This window comes from Oxyura jamaicensis, chromosome 7 (genome assembly GCF_011077185.1).
Source record: "Oxyura jamaicensis isolate SHBP4307 breed ruddy duck chromosome 7, BPBGC_Ojam_1.0, whole genome shotgun sequence".
In the NCBI taxonomy this organism is placed as follows: domain Eukaryota; kingdom Metazoa; phylum Chordata; class Aves; order Anseriformes; family Anatidae; genus Oxyura; species Oxyura jamaicensis.
The window spans coordinates 9,376,606-9,402,014 of NC_048899.1; the positions used below are offsets into that span (position 1 = coordinate 9,376,606).

The 25,409-nt window shown below is 39.8% G+C and overlaps 1 protein-coding gene across 2 annotated transcripts in view; it reads right to left on the reverse strand.

Annotated features, from left to right (window-relative positions):
- The window catches only part of TLK1 (tousled like kinase 1), a 67,663-nt gene that overhangs the window by 39,881 nt on the left and 2,373 nt on the right, over positions 1-25,409 (reverse strand). For both annotated transcript variants that reach the window (XR_004752647.1, XM_035332455.1), the window contains one exon: positions 1,103-1,221. Coding sequence is in view for 1 of the 2 variants with exons in the window: in XM_035332455.1 (XP_035188346.1) it covers positions 1,103-1,216 (114 nt within the window). In the remaining variant the exon portion in view is untranslated. Of the gene's footprint in view, positions 1-1,102; positions 1,222-25,409 lie in introns of those variants that run through there.

Below are 25,409 nucleotides of genomic sequence, written 5' to 3' on the forward strand. Positions count from 1 at the left end.
AGAGTCTGTTCCATATTCACATATGAAAAACTGTTAACGTAAGTTGAGCTTTTTTTTTTTTTAATTAAAAAAATGTTATAATGTTGGATTATTCTCTTCTTCCATATAGGAAGGCAGAACAAATACTTTGAAGTTAAACAACAACTATTCTGAAGGCACACACTCAGCTTGCTTCAAAGCACTGAATTCCAGCACTGCATCAGCTTGCAGGACATTATAGATCTGTGACATTTTCTGAATAATTAGATCACGTCTGAATTAAGATTTCTAGAAAAACACAACTAAAAACACACACACACAAAATCTGGTTTACCCCCCTAAAGCAGTCTCTAGTTTAAAAATGCCTATATGTAGTCGTTCTTCGTGATCTTTCAATATCTGGTCATCAGAGTCAGATAATGACTCAAATTGGGGTAACCCTGTTTAGGCAACAGTATTGCAGAAAACAGTCTTGGAAACTGAAGTAAACTTGAATAGCATTTGTTATAAAGAGAAATTTATTTTGCAGATGTGTTAACTGAAGGGTAATATATGATATCTGGAAGGTAATTAAGCCATACTATTCATTAGGTTTTCACTGACTTTAACATAAATGGACGGATTGCAAAAAGCGTACAATGAAAGTACATAAAATTGATATAAATGTCTGGAAAAGCTGAAGAAATAGGGCTTTGCTAATCTACACATATATCAGTCTTCAAACAAGTTTAATTTTGGAAACTGAGGTCACACAAGACTCTATGAGTCTATTTCAAGCAAAACAGTTAAGTAGTTGGCCATCTGCAGAAGAGACAGCTCCATTTAAATATTGGGAAAAACTTCTACCTCTGATCACAAGTACACTAGAACAAAACCATGAAAAAGCCTGTATAGCCCCATTCTTCAGTGTTTTTAAGAATAATTTAATGTTCATATGGTCATAGATCATTTCAGGATAAACAATCCTATCTCAAACCAAAATAACCAACGAACAATGATTTTTCTGAGATCCTACTCCATCCCAGTACTTTTACAAGTAAATAGCATGGGCAATATACATGTGAGACACTATAAGATAATATTTCAAAGACAGCAGATCTGAGTAACTGCTCTTAGAACTTACTTTAGCTCCAACACTGCAACTTCCAGTACTCCCAGTGCTGCCACTTACTACTCCTGTGAATCTTGCCTCTAACAGTTCTTGTCTTCTTGGGTCCAGGCTATGAAGCTCATCCATTGCTCCTAAAAATAAAATAAAATAAATCATTATATTCCCTAAAAAGCTTGCTTGCAGTGAAGTATTTTACAAAAAAAGCCCAAAATGTCACTGGTCTATGCAAAGATAGGATTTATGCCATCAACTTGTCAATGTTTCACCATCTGTTACTTAGTAACAAATTAACTCAATGAATTCTAGAAATTTTGGGTAAACTTCCATGTATCAGAAAACCCTTCTCAATTTTGGTGAAAACTAAGATCTCTTAGAGGCATGTAAGAGTCATGGAGCCTGCAGTGTGTGATACGCCAACTAGGTAACTATTTATAGCTATATAAAAAAAAGGAAAAAAAAAAAAAACAAAACAACCTAGCGTCAGGAGCAAAATACTTCCCAGCATAAAACCTCCCCATTCAGCAATCCCCTTGATCACTGTATTATTTGAATTGTTTAGGCTATCACAATATCAATGTCTAAGTCAAATAAAAATCACAGGAAAAAGGGGTAATGAGGACATAAACCATAGTCTGCAGCAAACACAAGGAAATGTGGTGTTATTTGGAAGGCAGACAATCAAGAAGCAGGATCAACAATGTGGAAGGAGCCAGGAGTAAGCAGAGACCCTCGTACAGGTGGTGCCTCCTACAGATGCTGCTAGAAGGAAGTAAAGCACTGCTCCTGGCATCAGGAGGGGAAGGAAGATAGAGGGAAGTGGGGGAATAAAAGGAGCTTCTGATGAGCTCAGCCTACACGAGCATGTGTAGCATGAGCATGATGTGCAGCTTTCTAATTTGTATTTAAATCACTTACAACTGTTTAATCAGTCTTAAAGATCATCTAGACAAATAGCCTTCTGTATTTACACAAACTGTGTTCTTTGTTTTTGTCTTTTCAACTACTTGAACATTCAGTTTATCTTCAAATTGGAAACATTTCAGTTGCTTTATTTTAAATAAGTTATTTAATGCCAAAGTCTTTATGAAGTATTTTAGTGACATATCCCTCTAGTACCTCACAAAATGTAGCCTTATTTTTTCAACTAAAATACAACTTACCAACTTCGTGCTTTTCAATCCCACAGGACAACACACATTGTCAGAAAAGTAGTCAAAGAGGACTGAAAGTAATAACCATGTACATTCAAATGGCATTATTAAAAAGGCTTTGGAATTCTCTTTTCATGGAAAACTACAAATTTCATAAATTCTACTGCTGCTAACAAGATAAACAAAACTTATAGTTTTAAAAATATACTCACAGACTTCTTGAACTTGCTTCATTCCTACCTCTGAAAGCCAATTCACTAACTCAAAGCTCAAGCACTTAATTGAGGCATATTTATAATGATGCTAAATGACAGACTGGCATTGCTACCAACTGCTGCCACTCAAACATCCACTATCTTCCAAAAAAACTAAATCAAAACAAACAAAAACAAACAAAAAACCCTCAAAGATTACCTAAACGATTACAGTGAGCCCTAAAAAAAATACTTTTCTTTATTTCTTGTAATCACTACAGGATTTTGCAAACCTTCTTTTAGTCATTTTAAAAAATAAAAAATAACCAACACTTCCCAGTTGCTGTATATTTTGGTAGGGTGAGGGGTGGGTTCTTCTGCAGCAATTTATCTTTCAGAACCCTACACAGCCTCTAGTATAAAAGTCCTAGTATAATGTCCTGTAAAGGACTTTTGTTTGCCAGAACTCTTCTGCAGAAGTCCAAACTTCTCAGATAACTTCTTTAGCAATTGGTTATATCAAAAGTCAAAATTATAAACTCAGAGAAATTACAACTTTTTGCATGGCATTCAGTATCCTCAGCCATACCGTATTTCTACCTTATCAAAACAGATGTAAGAAATCAGTGGATTCTCCACAGTAGTTTGAATTTTTCAAAATTGGTGACCAGAAAATAATTAAGTGCAACAACACCTGTACACCAGGCCTCAAATATCCAAGTGTATGAATACTTGCAAACATATGATAATTTGACCAAGCGTTTGCTCACACCTCAGTATAAATGACGTTTTAGGAGAAAGTTTAGCAGGAAGTTTCTGCTCTACGTCTTAACCTACTACAAACCGGATCTTTTGGGACACGCATACTATGATCTCTACCTTGAACACTGCTAGACTGCAGAGCAGAGCTGCAGACTGGGAACACAAAGGCCTGACAGATCAGACAAGTTTCTTTCCCAGTAAATATGGAATCAAGTTCCAAGCCTCAATCTTTACCTTCGACTCCCTTATTACTCTGAATGGATGCTTGTTATCTGGCAATCAATTTCAGCTTCCAGATGAAGAAAGATCAACAGCTTCACACATTGTCAACCTTCTACAATGAAGATAAAGTTCATTATGCAGAAGCCAGATTCTCCTGAGCACAACCCTCAAGATTAGATTGAGGCCCCCTCCCTTGAATTCAAGGCTGGCACAAACCACCTTTCAGTTAAGTGAAAGGCATACTGGTTTGGTCTGGTTTCTTCAGCAGACTTACACAGATTACACAGAATTTCTAGGTTGGAAGAGACCTCAAGATCATCGAGTCCAACCTCTAACCTAACACTAACAGTCCCCACTAAACCATATCCCTAAGCTCTACATCTAAACTCTACATCTAAACGTCTTTTGAAGACTTCCAGGGATGGTGACTCCACCACCTCCCTGGGCAGCCTGTTCCAATGCCTCACAACCCTTTCAGTAAAGAAGCTCTTCCTAACATCTAACCTAAAACTCCCCTGGCGCAACTTTAGCCCATTCCCCCTCGTCCTGTCACCAGGCACGTGGGAGAACAGGCCAACCCCCACCTCTGACTGATATGCATATAGCTTTTAATTCCAAAACAAAATACTTCAGCAGGGAGACTTATATATTGAAGAGAAGACGACAGTTCAACAATGGCCCAAATGTAAATCGAATTTCCTAATGTACTCCCCATAGACACTCAGGTATTATGGTAATACGGATGGCATGAGATTCATGGCCAACATTTTTTTTTGGAACACTTCACATTAACATTGATTATATTACCACCACATATTCTCTTCACTGACAGTAGCATGCTTTAGATCAATACATCTATCTAATATCTAGCTAAAAGAGAGAGGGGGTAAAAGGAAAAAAAAAAAAAAAAAAAAAAGGTACACATTTCAAATGGTAAGAAAAGCAGCCTGGAAAACTTTTTTTTTTTTTTTTTTTTTTAAATAGAAGTTCCAATAAAAGTATCAAACAATCTCTAAAACTAGAAACACCAAGATTAAGCATGGTAACTGCACTGCAATGTAATTCTTAAAGTCTTTAAGTAACTTTATTTCAATTTGGAATATTCTAAAATATATTTATCCCACTGTGTTGATGCTCTAATATTTTAACTTCGGAACAACTTGAGCACGACATCGTGTTGTACACATGCACCGGCAGATAAAACAAAAGCTTTACAGATTTTTAAATTCTTGCAGTCTCATTAAAAATGCTACACAACTGATTTTCTTGAAAATCTTACCAACATGAAGACGCATCTCATCTCTGCATCCACATGTACTTCCTTTTGAACTATGCTTTGGTCTCATTTGGGAAACAAAACCAAACAAAAGCAACAAAATATACTCTCAGCTTCTTTCTTCTCTCTCTTCCTTCTGAAATTCTTGGCCTTCCTTACCGCAGAACCAGCCAGAAAGGACTTTTTCATTCTCCAGGAAAATAAGGTTATCAAGCTAACATTCTGCCTCCAAGAAAATGAAGTATTTGGTATAGTGACAAGTAATAGTCACGTTGATCCAGTTCTCTTCTTCTAAATAGTAAAACTTTCTATTTATTACAGCTTATACTTTATTTATGGCTCAGCAATAAAGCAACTCAGAACATGCAGTCAGTGAAGGAGCATACCTTTAAATTATAACTCTAAGCATGTGAAAAAGCAAGGCGGATCAACATACAGTAAAAACATCACACTGTATGGACTGCATGCAAGTTTCCTAATTTTTAGGTTAGGAAAATATCTGTTCCATTTAAAATAGAACATTTAGGCTGTGGAATTGAGAAATGATTTAAAAACAAGTTGACCTGTGCTGCTAAATCTTTCTTCGACAGCATGTTTTGGGGAATCACAGAAAACAGCATTGGAGACAGCCTTGAAAACTACTAATGTGTTAAGAAAACAAGTTGAGGTGCTAGTATGATGGCATCAAGCCAACCAGCAGTCATTTGAGAAGGAAGAATTCAATTCCAAGGTAGCAGCACAAACACAGCCCACCCTCGGTAGAAGGCTTTGAAGTGCATCACCATCCAGGGTGAGCTACAACCCCAAGGCCACAGGCATTCAGTACTAGGGCCTCTGGAGTCAAAAAGGTCCCATCCAACCTAAACAAGCAGTCAACGGAACATCAGAATACAATCTGAGATTTAAAACAGAAAAACCTCAAACTACACATACCTCCTAACAATAGTTACATATCCAAAATCTATAGGACATTGTTTACTAAGGCTGGCAGCTCTTACAAAATACTTAACAAAAACAACCACAGATAAGCCATGACAAAGCATAACCTGGAAATTTAGAAATCCATGTAATTGCTGGCTTTCCAATCAAGAGGATTAACTTTTATATAGAAGACCATAAATATTGGGTAGATTATACTATAACTTCCACAAAGGCGACTTCAAAAAGTAGAGTGCTACATTCAAGCTACAGTGAAGATTTTCAGGTCAAATGGTAGCAGTAGAAACAGTGGAATAGGGAAAAAAATACATCCTGATGTTCAAGTGAAACTCACCTTTTGAAAAGATTGCAAGTGATAAAAAATTCCTAATGAATACTTATCTAAACCCAGGGTCGGGAAAGAACAGAACCTACTTCATTGATCAAGAGTCATTTTAAATGTGTAATGAAAACAACATTCCTCAGTCCCTGAGCTGGTAACATCAAAGCTCACGATAGGGAAGACCTATGATAACAGTTTTTCTTATTCAAGTTATCCTCTACCTCTGTTTACTAACAGACTTGTTACCACTGATAAGGTGCCTAGGTGAACTTAAAATACTTAATATTCTTTTATTTCACAAAACGATCCTCTTGAAATGAGAAGGACTGTACTTTTAGAAGAGCAACCTAAATAATATATAAGATGTGACTTCAGTAAGACAACTCATCCCATACCTCAAGTTGTTTTATATCATTCATGTCTGCTGATTTTTCCACATGGGTTCCAATGAGTAACAACCTGAACTAGATGATACCCTTACTGAATTACTTGTTTAAAATCCAGCAACATAAAACCACAATTTTGCCTGAAAATTACTGACTTTAAACAGTATTCTTAAAAGCACTGCTTGGAAATGCAACTGAAATTCAAGTTAGTGTTTTGTCTCTCGTTCCTTTACAGATTTACAGTAAACTTAAAACCAACTTCAGACCTCTCTGTCTTTATAGCCTAGCCCTTCACCTAGCCAAAAGACTTTGAAACTACTCAGGTACTTTAAAATGGGGATAACGTTCGAAAGGATGCATGCAAGTGAAACATAACTACTGCTTATGAGTTGTGGTTGTTGGGGGGGGGGGGGGGGGCGGGGTTTTAAGAAGGGAAGGAGGACACTATTTAGGAAAAATGCTGCATTATTAGCAGGCAGATAGATCAGACTTTAGTCCACATAAAACCTGTAGGAAGTAAATATATATATAACTGTAAAACTTCGGCCTTAAAGAACATAAATACAGTAAATCTAACAAATAAGAAAAAACATTCCCTATAAGCATCAGAAGATAGCTGTTTTTTTTTGTTGTTTTGTTTTGTTTTTTGACAAATGTAATTTGAAAATCCACTTCAAAAGTACTTTTATAAAGACTTTTGTCTGCTGGTTACAGTTGTAGGATTGTAGGATGCAATCTTGTTAAAATACAAAGTAAAAAACAAAAGAAAACAAAACACGTTCTTCTGATGGGGCGAAAAAGCCCCTTCAACTTCTGATTTCCCATGAACTAAAGAGTTGATAAGGAAGAGCAGTTGGTTAGGGTTATATGCATTCTTATGTTCAACATTACTTCTCCTGGTGCTGTAAGATCAGGAAAATATTCCATGTCCTTTCTCTCCAAACCCCAAGATGCAATCTATTTCTTTTTCAGAGTCTTCTTTGAAGCCTGTCCCCCCCAAATGACCATAGATCTTTTTTTTTTTTTTGAATGCTATTTGGAGCTAATTTCACTTTTTCCAACAGCTCACCAGCCCAGAACTGCTGGATAGATAAGCCATTTTCTGCAAATCATTCTACAACAGAAATCAATTCTTTAACACTAAAAAATTCTAACAATCTTTAGACTTCATCTATATGCTGCCAGTTTTTGGATTTCAATTGTCTGGCCAATAACCTGGAAAAGTGAACTAGAGAGAAATGTTCCTGAGTGAACCTCCACAAACGTCTTAAAGAAAGAATTATGAACAAACCACTTGGCCCAAATCCATCCAGATCAGCTAGGAGGCATTTGTGGGTAACAACTCAAGGATCTGTAATTCTTCCCGCCTTTCACCTAGGTACCGTATTCTAAGGATCCCTGGCTGTTACGTGTCTCATCAGATGGCTGTAGGCAGCTGAGGCAGAGATGGATTTACAAGTTGCTTATCAAAGCCTTCATTTTGGCTATGAACCAACAATCCACACTCATGCATGTGGACACATGCCACAAGGATGGAAACTCAGAATGGCTCATGCAAAGCTCAGGGAATGAATCATACAACAAAATGGACAATAACTCCCCAAGGGTCTATTCTGTTGTCAATGGGCTGAATTGGTCATGTAACTATGTCCAAGGCAAGCCAGTGATGGCTTGTCCCTCTGGTTCTATCCCCTGGAAGTCCTACCAAATTGCCCAAAAGCCATACATGACTCAAGAGCAACACACTGGCCTCCTGAAGCAACTGAAAGCTCTTATTTCTGAGTGACAGCATCTTGGCTACATACTGCATAAAAGCAATTGGGCTTTCCTTCAGCGCCATGGGCAACAAACCTATTGCAGCAATGTAAGCACAACATGTGCAGCACAGTACCTATGAAAGATAAACACTAATGTAGGCAACCAAAATACTTGAAAGAAGAAAAACAACTGATTGAGCACCTTTAGAAATTACATTCCAAACCTGAGAATATACAACATGTATATATGGCATCTTTTAAGACTGAAGTACAATTGATGGTGCTGATGGGTTTGAAAGCTACCAAAGCTTTTTTTGCAATATTCACTTGAGATAATGGCATGCCACATGTTCATTATTCAAAAGACAAGATGCAACATTAAATTTGACACAAGTCCTTACAATAGGTAAGTTTTTAGCCAGACTTTTCTTTATGCTACCTCTTCTTGCAGGAATGTGTCACAGAACATTTTTTTTCCCACTTTGCCCCTGAAATTATTATATCATTATTTTTGCTTTTTTTTTTTCCCATTTTAATGATAGGAGTTGACATGTATAGAATAATTTGTAAAGATAAGATATAACATAGAACATTCAACATTGCACCTACCCAACCATTTCCCAAGCTTCTAATACAACTCCCCTTGCACCATGTACAGGAAGCGTTAGCATAGCAAATAACGCTATGAGCAACAGAACCACGACAAGGTCCTTCCTGAGTCTGTTGAATAAAGTTTAACTTGATGAACAAAGGGAAAAGGACAACTGAAAGAACATACGGTGTATTACTAATAGCTTGAAATCTTTTACCTTGGAATGGTCAGCCCTGAACAGTGGTAAGAGTGCTACCTTTTGAAAATAACTATCACCATATTTTCCTCTCTCCTCTACAGTCCTTAACTGGAAAAAAAAAATGAATTCAACAGATCAGTTCATGGGCATAGTGACAAAAATACCAGCTGTGCCCAAAGAGCAGAACACTCCACTTGGACAAAGAACGCCCCAAGTCCAAGATCCTTCTCCATGTCCAGTAATCTCTTCTAGACTTAAAAATAATATTGAGTTAGGGAAAAACTGAGTGTATGTCCTGTGTTAAAATCCCAAACTATACGATCTTTCCCCATCTTGAAGACCCTCCCATATCAATCAAACAAAACAGGCACTATATAATAATATACTCCACAGAAAAGTATTATCAGCAAATAACAACCCTTCTGGGTATGTCCTACTTAAAAAGATTTATTCTGAACTCATACAACTAAGAGCTTAAACAGTAAAAAATCTGCTAAAAACAGATTTCCTGAGATGTTGGCTACAATACTGTATGCAGAAAAAGACTGACAAAGAACTCAGCACTCTGAACATCTACAAACTTGGTCGGTGATATCCTGAATATGTTCTTTACAGGGAATTATATCTATTCTTTTGAATATTTGAATATCTATTCTTTTGAAACTTGTTGCTATTTAATGTTGAGTGCTGTATTTTGCCATATTTTTTAAAATCCAGATTACTCACCTGCAACTGTTCTTTGGATTACTTTTGATTACCAAGTAATCAAAGCAGGTTCTGATTCGACAGGATGACTGATGGCTTTTGAACACCACCAACTTCCACCATTTAATAGTGAACTGGCAGAGCTGGTGTATATCAAAGAAACAAGAAGGCTTAGCACAGTATTCACTGACCATTTTCTATTGGTCACAGCTGATGACGGTGATACCTGAGAGCAAGTTAACTGACTAGTTCACTCTCGCTGTCCAAACTACTACTCTAAGCATTTAGTCCATTTAGAACAAATGCATGTGTTATTCAGTATCTGTACATCTTCAATAAAGCTCTTTTTTAATGACAGCATCTGATTTGAACATCTGCTACAGTGACAGAATAATCAGAAGTACAAAGCACTCATTTAAAGTGCTTTTAATAAAGTTTTGTTCAAGACAACTGTCTGGGCTGACAGCAGCTGGGTAGCCAACTAGCACATCCTCCTGGCATTTCTGGTCATCTCTCACCACTATAGTAATCTGTGACTGCATGAACATAATACTACACTTTCTAAAGTCTCCTTTAAAGCCTTAAGCGATCATCTCTAGGTTCCAGGCAACCTCCTTTTGGAAATGAAAGACTTCACTGTAAGCTCAAAAGCAGTAACTTTCCTTTCTTTACAGTTAATGACAACATTTTGGTTAAGGAAAAAAAATACTTTGAAGATATTGTTTCTATGGCTGTATTCTATCAAGTTAGAAGAAAGACTAGAAGAAATTATGACAGCATGACTTCGGGTTTGTTGTTTTTGTTGTTCTTGTTGTTTAAGTCTTCTGGAGATGCTTGGTGAATCAAAAAAGTTAAAAAGTCCCATAGGACAATAGAACAGTGTTGGTATATTGCACTGTAGTATATAAGTACACCAGTAAAGAAATAAACAATACACAGAGAAGTTTATGCACACTATTCCCCTATAAGTTAGGAAAAGCCTATTTGCATTTTATAGAAAGAGACTAAGGTTTTGGCCAAAGTTATGATAAGACATCTGTGGCAGAAACACTAAAAGACTATTTCTAGGTAGCACACATCTGCCTTGAATACAACATTATGTCAAGAGAGAGAAAAAACAACACTGCCTGGGCCAAACACATGCAGGTGACATGCTGTCTGCCCGCCTCTCTACCAGCTCCCTTCTCATCTCTATGCAGAGGAATCTGCAGCAATTACTGCTGCTCCCAGACTGCGCTATAAAGGGTATCCAGACAGAAAGACAGAAGCAGAATTTGCCCTCTTCAGCTTCATTCGCAGCAAAAAGCAGATGCTCCCTGTCCCCTTTGGGGAACAGGCAGCAGGCAGGGAGAAGCAAGCTGCAAGTTTATGGGTCACTTGTTGGTAACACTGACTAACAGGTCACAGGATAACACGAGTTTTGTGATACACCAAAAAAGCGCATCACACTTTCAACAAAAGCTCGCTTCTTTCCATCCCCCTCTATTTCTATGCTGAAAAGCACTAAAAGCCCGGAGCAGTCATGAAGAAGAAACATCTACCTAGAGAAATACTATAAAGTACAGCACATATCATTTGCTGCATTCAGTTATAAGAAAACAAACCAGGAGCCCTAAATGCTCGAGCCCACGAAATGGCTGTTCTGCAAGAATTTAAAATGGCACAGGCCTTTTGTACATATCAGAAATAAACAGCAGCTTCTGCTATCTAAGGAAGGAGTGGAAAGGAAGTTAAAAGCAGAGGTCACCTACCAAGCAGGAAGGGAGAGCAGTGCCCCTCCCCGCAGCGTTTTTCTGCTTCTCTCGCTCACTCCACAGAAAAAGTGAGCCATGAAGGAACAAACAAACCGTACACCTTTTCCCCAAATAAATTTGTTTGGAAGTTATCTATAGGGTAAAAAGGTGGCCATACAAAACAATTTCATAGAATCTCATACTTCCCAGTTTCAACACAAGTCATCTGGTATTTGAAAGCTGTATCTGTGGCAATAGGAGTGTGTTTCAGTTGTTAATTCCCCAAACTTCCTAATCGCCTTACTTCCGTAGCTCCTACTGCCACTTCTGCCCTTGAGATCTCCAAGACCTCTCCAGCGCAGACACCCCACCTCCCCTCTCTGCTCCCACCTGCACCGCTACAGGCAAGCCTCACGCTGCTAGTGAGAAATCAAACAACAAGTCCTTCCAACTACATTCATCTATTTCTTTCATAACATTGTGATCGACTAATTTCAACCCCCATATACTTATGTAACAGGCTACAGTTTCACAGCAAGCATGCAGAAAAGAAATTATCAAGCTTCTAAGATTAAAGAGGGGCAGTCGACTCACCTCTGACTGTAACCACAAGCCTCATAAACCATTTTGGCTCTTCAGCAACGCTATTTTAAGAAAAATGGTCTTAACCTCACATCAATAGTGTTAATTTTTCCTTTTGAAATACCCGTACAGCGCACAGCACATAAAACACTAGAAACTGAAACAAACAAAATTTACATCAAGAGTTTCCACAAGCTTGGTGAGAAATCAGCACGACACCAGGCAGCTCATGCAACAGTGGCTCCGTCCCCCCGTGCTGAGTAAGGCCACGCCAACTGCGTGACTGATCGCTGTTTGCCTCTTGTAGGCACCCTGTCTAGAGGCTAGGTGGTGCTCAAAGAATCAGGCAACTAGATTATCGGTCCCCCCCCTTTTTTTTTTTTATTGTTCTTTTCCTTTCCTTTCTTTTTCTTTTAATTTACTCAAGCAGCAGTCTCTAACTGACAAGAGAATCCCAGCTTTGCTGAATACAGCAAGAAATTCACTTCCTCAATGCCCCTTGTAAGGAGGAGTGCCTCAGAAGACAGCTCCAAATAAATAAATTACATACATACACCAATATATTACTGACTACACCTACTTCTTCCTAGGACCTTGCAGCATTGCTTCCATCCTACAGAGATGAAAAAAAAAAAAACTAGTATGAAATCACACATGAATCAGTGAAAAATCAAGTTCAGGGCTAAAAGAAAAAATGTTTTAATTTCTAATTCAGCACCCACCCAGTTCACAAAGAAACATCATATGTAATCATCTGTCAGAAATCTGGTTTTAGTCTTGCTCAGCATCATCATTAAAGAAATCTGCATTACAGCTGTTTCTCCTATCCAGTACTCATTGCCTAATTTTAAACCAGCTTTCTTTTCTGCTATACTATCACTTTCATTCATTTAAGTTTTAGAAGAAAGAAAGAAGGGATTCTCATTCTTTTCAGCACAGCCCTTTCCTGAGGACTGCCCATCTTGCATGTTGAATAAAGAACGGACCTCATGGAACAAAGCCTGTGATCACTTGGATTAAGTTTTGTAACATCAGTGAAGTTAAAGCCCTGAGAGCAACCAGGAATTAGGCAAGAGCAGCTCTCAGTCTTCGATGTTGCAAATAAAACATACATATTCAAGACACTAGTAAAAACATGTGCAATTAGCAACATCCACCGTATATAAAGACCTGAAAACACAACTGCATAGTACTTGTAGAGCTACAGAACTAACCCCACTTATTTTAAATGACAACGTTACACTGGCTTCTGAAGACCACAAGTGCGACGCAAGCTCTCTTCCCCAACCAATGAGAGAGAAAGCTGGAGTTCTCCTTCACACTGCTCATGCAGGGGAGGACCATGAAGTTCCTTGGATGGCTGAAGTAAGCTTCCCAGAGCCTCCTGCTTACAGGTGACTTGACAGAGAGAGACCAGTTTGTGCTACCAGGAGCAAACGGCTGGCAAATTGGGATGCATTTCACCCAGCATACGTTTAACCCTTCTGGTTCTATAACCCCAATGCTGGAGGTAACTAAACCCCAAGTTGATCGCATTGAGGATGCTTTAAAAACCAGAATGAATCCAGCATTAAGTCTGCAGCAGACTGGGAGAGGAGGCAGGGCTGTGTCAGGCGCAACCCTGCCAGCCCCAGCAGGCACCGGGCACACCTCACGCACCCACTCGCTCCCCTCGCGATGCAGCCTCAGAGAGGAAAAGCCTGAGGACGACTGAAATTTAACAATGAGTGAAATTCACTAATCCCAAACCCATGAGGAGCGAGAAAGTTTCACCAGCAGTGCTCTGGGGAAGAGGGAGGGCAAGCCAGTGGCAGTCCCCGCTGTGCCACCCAGCACCTACATAGTGCCAGCACCAGGGGCACTGCCGTGACGAAACGCACAGGCAAATTTCCGAGTGGGGGGCACACGCTGACACAAATGACTGAGCGCACTGTGCAGGTCTGGGTATAACTTAAAATAGAAAATAACACAACAGCTTAGTCTCTGATGACACTAATTTAAATCCTTAACAGCTACTCACACTACATATTCTGCTAGTTACTTGAATCACTAATTCAGTCTTCACTTACTGCTTTTAAGCAAGATAGTTTTCTGATTACAAGCTAACATTATTAGTTGTTCTAACAATTATTTATCAAATGGGAGAATTCCTACTAGAAATGCTTTATTTTTGTCAGGAACACTCTTCCGCAAACATCTGCCAACCGGATGCAGAAACCGGTAGATTCGACAAGTCAATGGATGTAACAAAAAGCAATCGTAATGACCTGTCTTAACTTGAAGTCTAAAAAACCACAAGGAATTTCCATTATTAAAGACTGAAATACTAAGAGGATCTGTTATTGCCAAAAATCCACAAACCTCCATTTGGATCTCTATCCGCTATGACCTTAGGAGTGAGATTTGTCTTCTGCCAGGTGACACGCCGCAGGACGGTGGGGAGAAGCTCCTGGGAGGCCCTCCCCTTGCGTGTCCTCGAGCGTCCCCTTGGCTTGCGCCCGGGCGCTGGGTGCGCTGGTGGTGCCGCTGCCACAGCAGCCACCTTTACCCTTTGCAAAACTAAGTCCTTCTGGCAAAACCAGCGCAGAAGCAGATTCTGTTCGTCAGCCATCATGTTATGGGACAAACACGAAGGCTGAGCATGCAGCTGTCAGTTTGAAGAGGAAAATTAAAGTTCACAGAAGCTGAGAGGAAGCGGAGTAGGCTGATGGCACAGGAGGTCACGCTTGTGGCCAAGTGCTGGTAAGAAAGGGAAACCAGCGGTAGGAAGGCACAGCCTCAGGGACCCAGCTGGGGAAAGTGTGTCAGTCCCTGCGCAGAGAGCGGGACGTGGGTGCCCCAGCAGCCCGCAGACGGATCCTGCACCTTCTGGTAGAATCATAGAATCCCTGGTATTGTTGCCTCACATCCTGTATTCCTTTGGTAAGACAGAACCGAAGGTGCATCACTATGATAACAATAGCACGACAGCCGGCACAGTCCCCCTCTCCCTCTCTCTCTTTTTGGTATAAACAAATGAAGAAGGAAGATTTAAGGAAAACATTGGGAAGGTGGTGTCAGATGCTGGCAGGGACCAGTGCCTGTTATTTGCACTTCTCTAGAACAGCAAAACAAGCAAAGGGCTCAGAGAACAGCATGCTGCGATTTAGTCAGGAGAACAAATCAGGTCAGCTTTCAATCACACGACACAAGGAAAAAAATCACTATTAAGGTCATTTACTGGAAACTGTTTTGCCATCACAGCTTTGATATTTCATTCCCGAATTAAGATATATGTTGCAAGGATAACAAACGGACAGAAAAATACAAGAAATATAATACTAATGTAATATACAAACAGACTATTTTTCTTTGAGCTTGACATGTTTTTATTCCTCTGTTTGAAAGCAAACGGCAATCTATAAAAAACTAAAACTCAAGTACGGCAAAACCAGTACTATTAATCTAGCAACCAAATTCTGTATTATCTGCAACACTCACCAGCAGGTTTAGCAAAATGGTGTATTTGAAATCATGAAACAAGTTTTGAAGAAGTACGTAATAAGAGACAACATGATTTTAGAACATTTTTACTAAAAAGTGACCGAAGTTTGAGTAAGCTTGGTGTGTTTATGAGACTGCTATGGAGGACGGAGAGTCCTACCAACAACAGGATTCCCAATGACCAAACAGCTCATGAAGACTTCACACACGTATTTTGTGTACGCAAAAAAGCAAGTGTGTGCATGCATGATGCATAAAATTGACTGTTCCTTAATATTAACCACTTGGATGCTCTGGATGTGACAGCATGGGCATGAAAAAAAGTACGGATACGGAATACAAAATAGCATCTGACAGGGTAGCAAAGACAATGGTATACTGGTGTTATCCATCTTAGGCATTATTAGCATCATAATCATTTAATAATACCATTTAATTAAAAAAAGTACCATGCAATCGGTTTATACAAGTAGAGGTAAATCAAACAGACAGTTTGATTTCAAACTCACAAAATAAGATCCACAGAAAAAAAGTGCTTTTTTGCATTTCATTTAAAAATTCTAAACCCGCATCTTCAGGAATTACTTCTATTGGCACCCTATATTAACGCTAAAATACAAAAATCCAACTCCTCAAGGTGGCCTTCAAAATACTAAATACAAAGGTACTATAATAACGATTACTCCACTTCATTCAAAAAGTAAAGTCTTGTGGACAACTTGCAAGATAGCCTTTTTAATATTGTTCACTACTGTGAACAGACCTAGTGAAACTAAAATTTAACATTAATAATCAAAAAGTTTCTAAAATATCTACGAAAGACACACCAACCACTCCTCAGAATACACCCTGCTCAAGGAATAACTGACTTGCAAAAGAAACTAAAAAAACAAAAAAAAAAACTAGTGATCAGTACTAATCAACCCACTTCAATAAAATAATCCATAACCACCAACACCAGAACTAAACCCAAAAAATGACTTTATAACCACACCACCTAGACCGCCGCCATCATCACCATTATCTTCTCACCTCACCGGTGAAGGGCACACACCAGGGGTAAAATGGCTGGAAAAAGAAAGCAGGAAACTTTCCTGGATACACCTTAAAAAAGCGAAGGCACACAGAAGAAGGGATTCTTTCCTGAAAAAAAATAATTAGACAAAATCTTGAGGAAAGCAAAGATGCATTTTAAAGCATTTTGATCTTTTCTCTCCCATAAAATCTAAGTTTCTACTGTCTACTAAAGACTTGTCATGACCCACATCTCTTGTGAAAATACTAAGACTATCCTTTTGTAGAGTTCTAATACATACATACACTTAGCACAATATCCTTGTTTTGAGCCTTCCAGAATGAGCCACTTTGGTTTGAGCAGCACTATTCTGATGATTTCCCCCCCCCTCCCCCCTTTTTATTGCACATATGAAGAAAGCTGAGCTGGTACTTCATCATGCTGAACTTCTCCCACTCCTTCCTGCATTTACCTTTGATGAAAGGATAAGGCTTCGAGTTTGTTTGAATTTTCATTTGAAAAAAAATATATATTTTAAAATAAACACAGAAGTGAGCAAAATTTAGGACAGAATGATTGAAGTTCTTTTTCTGAGAACAAGACGGTAAAAAACAAGTATATGACTAGAAGATCAATGTGCACTGGTTATAAAGTTAATTTAAGGAATGTGCTAGCAATGACACCATGTTATGTGACAAATGAATTACTGTATTTCCAACTGATTTAAGCACATTTTGCACCACTTCATTTCCAGTAAATTTCCTCTTTATAAGCTGTATTTCACAACTCTTTCACACTCTAAAGATACGCTTGGACTTTGTATGTTTTCTTATTCAATTAATTCTCAGTGACCAACGCACAAGAAGGGATTGGATTATCACAAGATCCAAGTCGAGATTTTATGGTCTTCGGGAATGGTCTTAAACAGATCGATCACTACAGAACACACGGTATTATAAATAAGCAATGAATCTCATTAATATATGTAGCATTTTGATACAGTTATTCCAATGAAGTTATCCTGAAGAATGGACATCATACTGTAATACGCACAACGTTAAATGTAAAGAAAGAGGTTACTTGAAACATATTTCTTCATTGGACAGCATATAACGTTGAACACTATCTTTCAATACTGTGTTTGAACTAAGACAAAACGTGATTATTTTCTACCAAGCTACAAATTCTAGTTCAAAGGACAGCAAATGCAGGATTAGTTGCCATCAAGTTATTCTGCATTCCTCTTCAGATAAGGCACAAAAGGAAGGCAAAAGAAAAGTATGGGGAACATTATGAAAGATAACAAAGAATTTTTACTTTGAAAAAAAAAAATCAGAACTTCTGTATCATCTTTTTATACAACTTTTAACATAACTGTTAAAAACAGATCATTACCCATCAAGACTAGAAGCATTTGCTAATAAAGACCTCCAGCAACCAAAATAAAATAAAACAATTGTTTAGAAAGTGTAAGTTATAATTCTCTATAAATTAATTTTAAAATACATGCTTTTACTAATGTTATAAAGCATATTATTAATAACATGGGGATTTTGTTTTCAATTGCTTTATAATAAATATACCAACTTATTAAAGGATGCTTCTTCTCCCATCACCTTCACTAGGAATAAACTAAGAAATACTGAAATCTCTCTGGGGACCCAAATAGCTACAAAAAGGGTATTAGGGCACAAAACCAACCAACCAACCAACCAACCAACCAACCAACACACCACCTGCAAACATTGGCTGAAACACAGCTGCAATGTTGAGGACAAAACTGTGGAACCAATGGGGATGCAGTATGAACTGCAAAGCAGCATTTATCAAATGCAGGCATACAGTGCACAGGCCTGTTCAGTCTAAGCCACAGGGGTGAAAGAAAGACATATTAGCATTCTTACTTGTGGCATCACCTGAGTTTGTCTCCCTACAAACAAGAGCTCCCAGAAGTCAGTGGTGGAAGAAGGAACAGGAAATGCCTCTGTTATTAAATCCAGGTGATCCCAAGGGCATCAGAAACTCATTGAGTGAAGTCCAGGACCATGATGCAAATTGTATTATCTCAGGCATACACAAGTTTAAAAAAAACAACTGAACATTTACTTGTATGTTTAACATTACTTTCCAATTTGTTGCTCTTATACATATCATTTAAAAGGTCTGTGACTTACAAAAAAAAAGAAAAAAAAACAACAAGGAGCCACAGCTGCAGGACATGGTCCTTGAAGCATCCACATACTATGAGCTGACGGTACAGGCATAAAACTAGGTAAGTATCTAAAAGGTCAGGCGTACGTGGTATCATCATACAATAGATCTCTCTAAAGGCATCAAGATTTCCTGCTATTCCTTAAAAGAGACATTTTGCTTCCTTTTCTCTTACAGGTATAGCTGTATTCGAAGTCCAAAGAAAGGGAATGCAGTACTTGCAAATCTCCAAGTAATTACAGTCGGCCTCATTTCCTCTAAAAGGCACTCTGGAATTTCTTACCACCATCCCAATCTCTTAAACCCTGAAGTACAGAGTGCTTTGTTCATAAGGACATTACAAAGCACAGCGGCCTTTAAGTTTCCACCCACTTAAAGCTGTGCAGATATGATGAGGCAAGAGCCATTTCTTAATGCTCCTGCTGCTACCTCTCAGCAAGCGGAGGCGGCCTGGGGGAATACCGACCGTCTCCCTCGATGTTCAGTTTCACGTAAAAGCTCCCATAAATGAAGTTCCCTATTCCAAAGCTACCAGATTCCCATCACAGTCTTGTAATCATTTAACCACCTCTAACTTTAACTCCAAATCTTTAGAGGATACTTGTCAGCCCTGGAGCCTCCCCAGCTAAAGCTAAGAAGGCCTTCGGAGTATAGGATGTATAACTTTTCTTATTTCTGTATTTTAAAAATACCCTCTGGTGTTAAACATTTCAGCTTAATTTCGAACGGTAACGTATGGTGAGGCTTCATGTTTATGACCTATTAAATTCACACAGGTGAAAAACCCATTCGAAGAGCATAAGCCCTATCGCCGTGATGGTGGCAGTACCATGCTGCCGGCAGCTGCCCACACGCAGCCCGGACGGGAGGGCCGAAGCCCCGAGTGACCTGGGCCTACAGCCGCTCCTGCTGTTCTCACCTGCTAGGCTGCTTCAGTTCAGCAGCCGGTTCACTCAGAACTGAAAGAGCAACTGATGATTCGTGAAGCAGAAGTCTGCTTTTCTCTCCCAAATGAAGGAACGGTGACTGGGTTTGATCAGTTAACTCGAAATCTTGAAAGGCGCAGTGGCCAGAACCAACCAACTCATTTCACAAACTACAGACGATTCCACTTCTGTTTAATCTGCTTTAAACGCAAAACGCACTCGGATGTACTTGCTTCTTCTTACGTATCTAGCACAATTAGGATTCGTTTTATTGAGCTAATAAAGTTAGCTAAAAGCTATCTAAAGCAAAGGGAATTATGTTCCTTAAACACCAAGAACCTAAGCTGCGTAACCACTTAAATTAAACACATATAGATGCGCCTCCCCCCCGGCCTAGCAAGAAGCGTGATCAAATTAGACCAATTAGAATCAACTTTTCTTTGGGTAAAATAATTAAGCACAAATGCAAATAAAATTAAAAACAATTATTTAATCAGCATTTCCTGCTCGCTGATTTAAGCCATGATTAAAATTAGTAATATAATCACTGATTTCAGTCAATCCTTCCAGCGCAGACCCACCCCCAGCAGCCGCCCCCCGTCATTCTCCAGCACGCCCTGTCCCAGCCCAGCCCTCCTGCCCTCGCTTCTGGGGGACAGTTTGGCTGCTCTTCTTTTAAAGCTTGCAAGCACTCACGTTTTCGCCACCTACCACGTCTGCCCCTAGGAAAGGCTGGCTGCCCCGATTTTCCTGCTGGCATCTTCTGAGGCTGTGCTCCGGAAGGAAAGAAAGGAGGAAGACCTCCATCGAGAGGCTCCTCAGAAAGGAGGCAGAATCTGGGTTTCTACCCCAAACTGAGTACCTCAATATGGACTGAGGCGAGACAAAAGGACATGCAGGATCCAAAATACTTTGTGATGCTCACTAGCCCTTCTCCACTGCTGCAGAAGTCAGTCCTTAAACACTGAACACAAAGCGCAGTGCCCGTCCCTTGCTATCTTTAGCAACCTTTAGAAGTTTTTCAGTTACAAGCCCACCCGAGAAAACAGACTGTATTTTGAAGGCCAGTTGCTGTTTAACGGCTACCCTTGAGTCACCATTGGGACCTCTGTGAACTGCCCCACCAACACACACATTCTAAACAGAAAAAGTAATTATTTTTCTTCCCCTACATGATTTTGATTTCTACTTAGAGCAATCCAGCAACCCAAATTTCCCTCTTCCTCTTCTACAGCCAAAACATACCAAGCCAATCAAAACGAAGCTCGTAAAGATTGTAAAGACAAAACTTTTTCCCTGGTATGCTTTTAGATTTTAGTGGAGCCACAGGTCAGGAAATATTCTACTTCACATAGTATTTACTAAGTTCAACTCCAGCATTTACTTGTGTAAAAATTTCAGTGTGGGGGCAATATTTTTAGTATCGGAGTAAGCTGGATCAGGAACAAGTCGTACTTCAAAACGCCACCTTAAGTCAAACACACACGAAGTAGAGAAAGCTATTTAAGCCAGTCATGTCTCCATAATCTCCTTTCTTCAGGTAGCAAAACAGACCTCATTTTGACCATGATACAAATACATACAACAGTCTTTTCCAGGAGCACTTACAACAGTATTTTGCAATCATTTAAAAGAAAATCCAAGGTAATATCAACAATAACTGCAGAATACAGTTATTACAAAGAAGCAAGCTTATTTCAGCTTGCTGAAGAAAAATTTTACTTGCCAAAACAAAAATACAGAAAAAAAAAAGAATCAGAGAAACAACATGCTTGTTATTTGAATTGAGGTAATAACAAATAAATACACCCTATCCTTAAAGATATCGATTCTCTCTCCATTTAAAATGGAATAGGTAAATGGGAAACTCCATTCTAGGCAAGTTAAAACAGAATTAAAACAATCACACAAACATGAATTTGCTCTATTCTCTGCAACACTTGTCTTTCAGAAAACCAGATTCAAACAGGTGTCCATATTAAAAAAGGTCTTCTTTTCCCAGTTCTCACTTGGGTGGGCACACTATAAAATCTCCTAAGAATTTGGCAATAGCTCACTGCAAGAAACACATCTGCAACAGAAACAGCAGTAGTATCACAAGCTAGAATCTGTGCATACCAGTGGAACAACATTAAGCCTTACACAACACCTGCTGTAGCGAGCCTAAATACGATTGATGTGTTTATGCCATGTAAATATATACCCATCACCTTCAACAGCAAATGTTCCCATTCTTCTGTATTCCCACATTTACGGCCAAATCCGTAAGATTCTCAAAGCTCTACATCTACAGTAAAATGGTAAGAAACGGCAATTAACAAACTTACTGAGAGCTTACTGGTTAAGAAAACATTTGAGTTTTATACTACAAAACAACAACAACAAAAATCCCTGCAAGTTTTAATAAAATAGGGTAGGTTTCACATACATGTACTAACACTGTATGAATCACTTGTGACACAAACCTGCACCTACAAACATTTACTAAACTGGAAACTTAAAGAAGAAAAACCTGTACACCTATGCCCAGATAGTCAACAACCATCATATTTTAGGTAACAATGAATACAAACACTATACATTAATCAAATTAAAAAATAAGTATCACCAAAGTTTGCTACACATAGAACATTAGTCCTTCAAACAGTGTTTAATAAATGCTTAATAAATAATGAGTTTATTTACACCCTGTTGTCATCATATGTTAACTTGGGCTCAAATTCTAAATGTGAATCTTCACGTTCCTGCCATGGCAACTCAGAGATGTATTTGGTGGTGTTCTGCTTTTAATAAAGTCTTCAGAGCCAGAAGCACACAAAACAACCTGCAAAGCACCATACCTGACTACCAGTCAGAGGCCCTGCCTCGGCCCTTGAAGAGGAACTATTCCAAGATACTCACACATCCCTCCCCAGATCTCTTCCCTTTGCCTTGTCATGCTCCATTTACAAAACAGCACTCTCCAGCTCCACAATTTGCTCTCTTTATAGGCACATACAAAGCAGTCAACAGTCAAGAAACTTATGTGGCACAAGATCTAGCTGCATGATCACACAGGGTATTTAAAATAACCAACAGTTATCGTAAATTCCCCATAGCCCATGTTGTACAGCTCTTGAACAAGAGACCAAATATAAGTTACTGGCATATAAAATAATTTATAGAACTAGGGGAATTTAGATACTGAATGGAGATGGAAATATGAGATAGTTTTTTAGGATTTCCAAATGAAAATACTGGACTGGACTTGGGTACAATGGTATCCATACACTATTACTCTACCAGAACTATCTAAAACTTAAGTCAAATCCACATAACTATGCCATGATGCCCCTGTAAGTCAAGATATAAGAGAAGATAACATCTAATGACGTATTGTTACAATATTGTAACACACTTCAGAAGAGATGAATTATTTTCTTTAATTTCACGCTGTATTTCCTAAGTAGTCCCTTTTCAATACTGACACGGTACTATATTTACAATTAAAACAACAACAACAACAAAACACAGCTTTGGGTGACAGTTTTATAGATGTTAGAGGTTTATTTGTTTGTTTCTGCTTTCTCGATATTAGTGGTTCAGAGAACGCTTTTGGGACTTCCTAAATCAGGGTGCTGGGGGTTTCTGTTCTCAATAAACCTGTAGAAGATGGTGAGAGCCATGCGGGCAGGCACCAAGCCCTCACAGAAGACGGCGGTAAGGCCAGGCAAATCATTGGCAAGGTCTGTGTGCCTGAAGTCAAGGACTGGGGCCGGGTCCCACAGATTCAACGGCAGGACCATGCCCCAGGCCCAGTGCGAGCATCGCTCAGGGCTTGCCCAGGCCTATGGCCTCACACACCACTTCCGTCCAACATGCCGATGACCGCCGGCAGCACCGCAAGGGCTTGCCGGTGCAGACCACGTGGGCGCACAAACTCCTACGAACCCATTGCGTTTCAAACATTTTGAGCTCGTTAGTTTGGTCTGCCATGATTCTTGCATGCGCACAAGCCAATGTCTATGAACGCACTGACATGCCTCTATCTGATGGTCTATTGCTTTCATGCATGACACTTCCCTGTAAAATATATGTATATGAAGTAAGGTGTGCTAACATCCCGCCAGTTTGAACAGAAATTGTAGATCCAAGCACTGCTGATAGCCTACACCGATTCTCAAGCATAACTAACTACCTCTGCCACACAATCATCACAACACAGGAACGCTATGCGAACAAAATACATTATAATACCAAGCACATACCGGGGCTATCATTACTCTGTAACCCCAGAATCTGAACCACATGGTGTAAACCATCACGCCCAGGAGAAATCCAACTGCATGAGTTGTGAGAAATAAGTAAAAATCATCATCATCACCTTAAAAAATTAATTTCACAACACCGGTTTTCCATACCTAGATAACACACTCAACGAACACTGGTTTTCTTTAGAATAAATAACATACAGAAATTATGTAGATATAAATATATATGTCATACAGCAATAATCATTTCAGGCTTGTATGCTGGGCATCTGAAATACTTTCAAAAATACCTCACATATGCACTCTATATGAATATTATATGCATGCTCATTCATAACAAGCGCTGCAACAGTGGTGAAACCTACTCTCCATAAAGTTAAAATCAACTGCATATTCAGCTGGCGGTGGCTGCTTTTGAGAGCATCAGCTTTCGAGAGAACAGGAGCACAAAATGCCTGCCACTTTACTCAGCATCTTTAACATATACGGTAATCCCTCTCCAGGTACTTTCTAGAGCATTTCATGTCAATCTACCTGGAGGAGCGTGTGCAAAAGTGACAGAGAGTGACACAAGTCTGACAACTACTGGCACGGAAGATGGAGAACCATGTCCTACATTACGCATTTTCAGGATAGCGGATCCCCGTTACCAAGTCCTTAAATTGCTTATCAACAACAACAACAACAACAACAAAAGCTACAGGAAGACTTGAAAAACAAAGACTCCCCATTCTCGCTATCACTGCTATTTAAAGTTAGCAAGTTTCCTGCTTAGGCAGCGACATTTTGCAGACGCTAGAAGAAAAGCTATATGGAATTCATTAAACCGGGGCAAATTGAGTAAAATTATACAACTGTTTAGTATGCAAGTATCTGTGTATAAAAGTTCTCCTCCGCCACCAGCCGACATTCAGCAAGTAGTTATTTTAGCTAAAAGCTCCGAGCCGTTCACCAGCTGTATAACTGCTACATCTTGTGGCAATCCATCTCAATGCACGGACGAAAAAACAGACAATAAGCGAAACGGAATAGAAAGGGGACTTGTTTGCTCGTAACCTTCATACAGATATTCCCTGCAAACACCCACAACACCCCGCTCTGGCTGTCGGTGTAACACAAGAGGGGAGGAGCAGGGGAGGGAGGAGAAAAATATTATCATCTAAGACGTGATGGAGGAAAGGAGAAAGTTGCAGTCATTCCGTGGTGGCCGTAAGGTGCCCTGTCACCTCGGGCCGCAAAAGCAGCCGCTCCCGAGGGCGCCTTCGTGCTAGGGGCAAACGCTGCGATTTCGGTCCCTCTCTCTGCCCCACCTCCATGCTGCCAAAAGTGCCCGACTCCTTCCATCCAGCAACAACGGCCACATCCACCAGCACCTCCGGCGCGCCGCTGGAGCGGGAGGAGGAGGAGGAGAAGGAGGAGGAGGGGAAGCCGCTGTCGGGGAGGACGCGGCGAGCGGCCGCCCGAGGAGAGCCGCCGCGGGAGCAGACGCGAGCGAGCGCCGCCGCCGCGGGAGGACGGCCGGGAGCGGAGCCGGCCGCAGGGGCAACGAGGAGGCGCCGCCGCGCCGAGGAGCGGCGGCGGGCGGGGGCGGCGCGGCCCCGCTCGCCCGAGGCT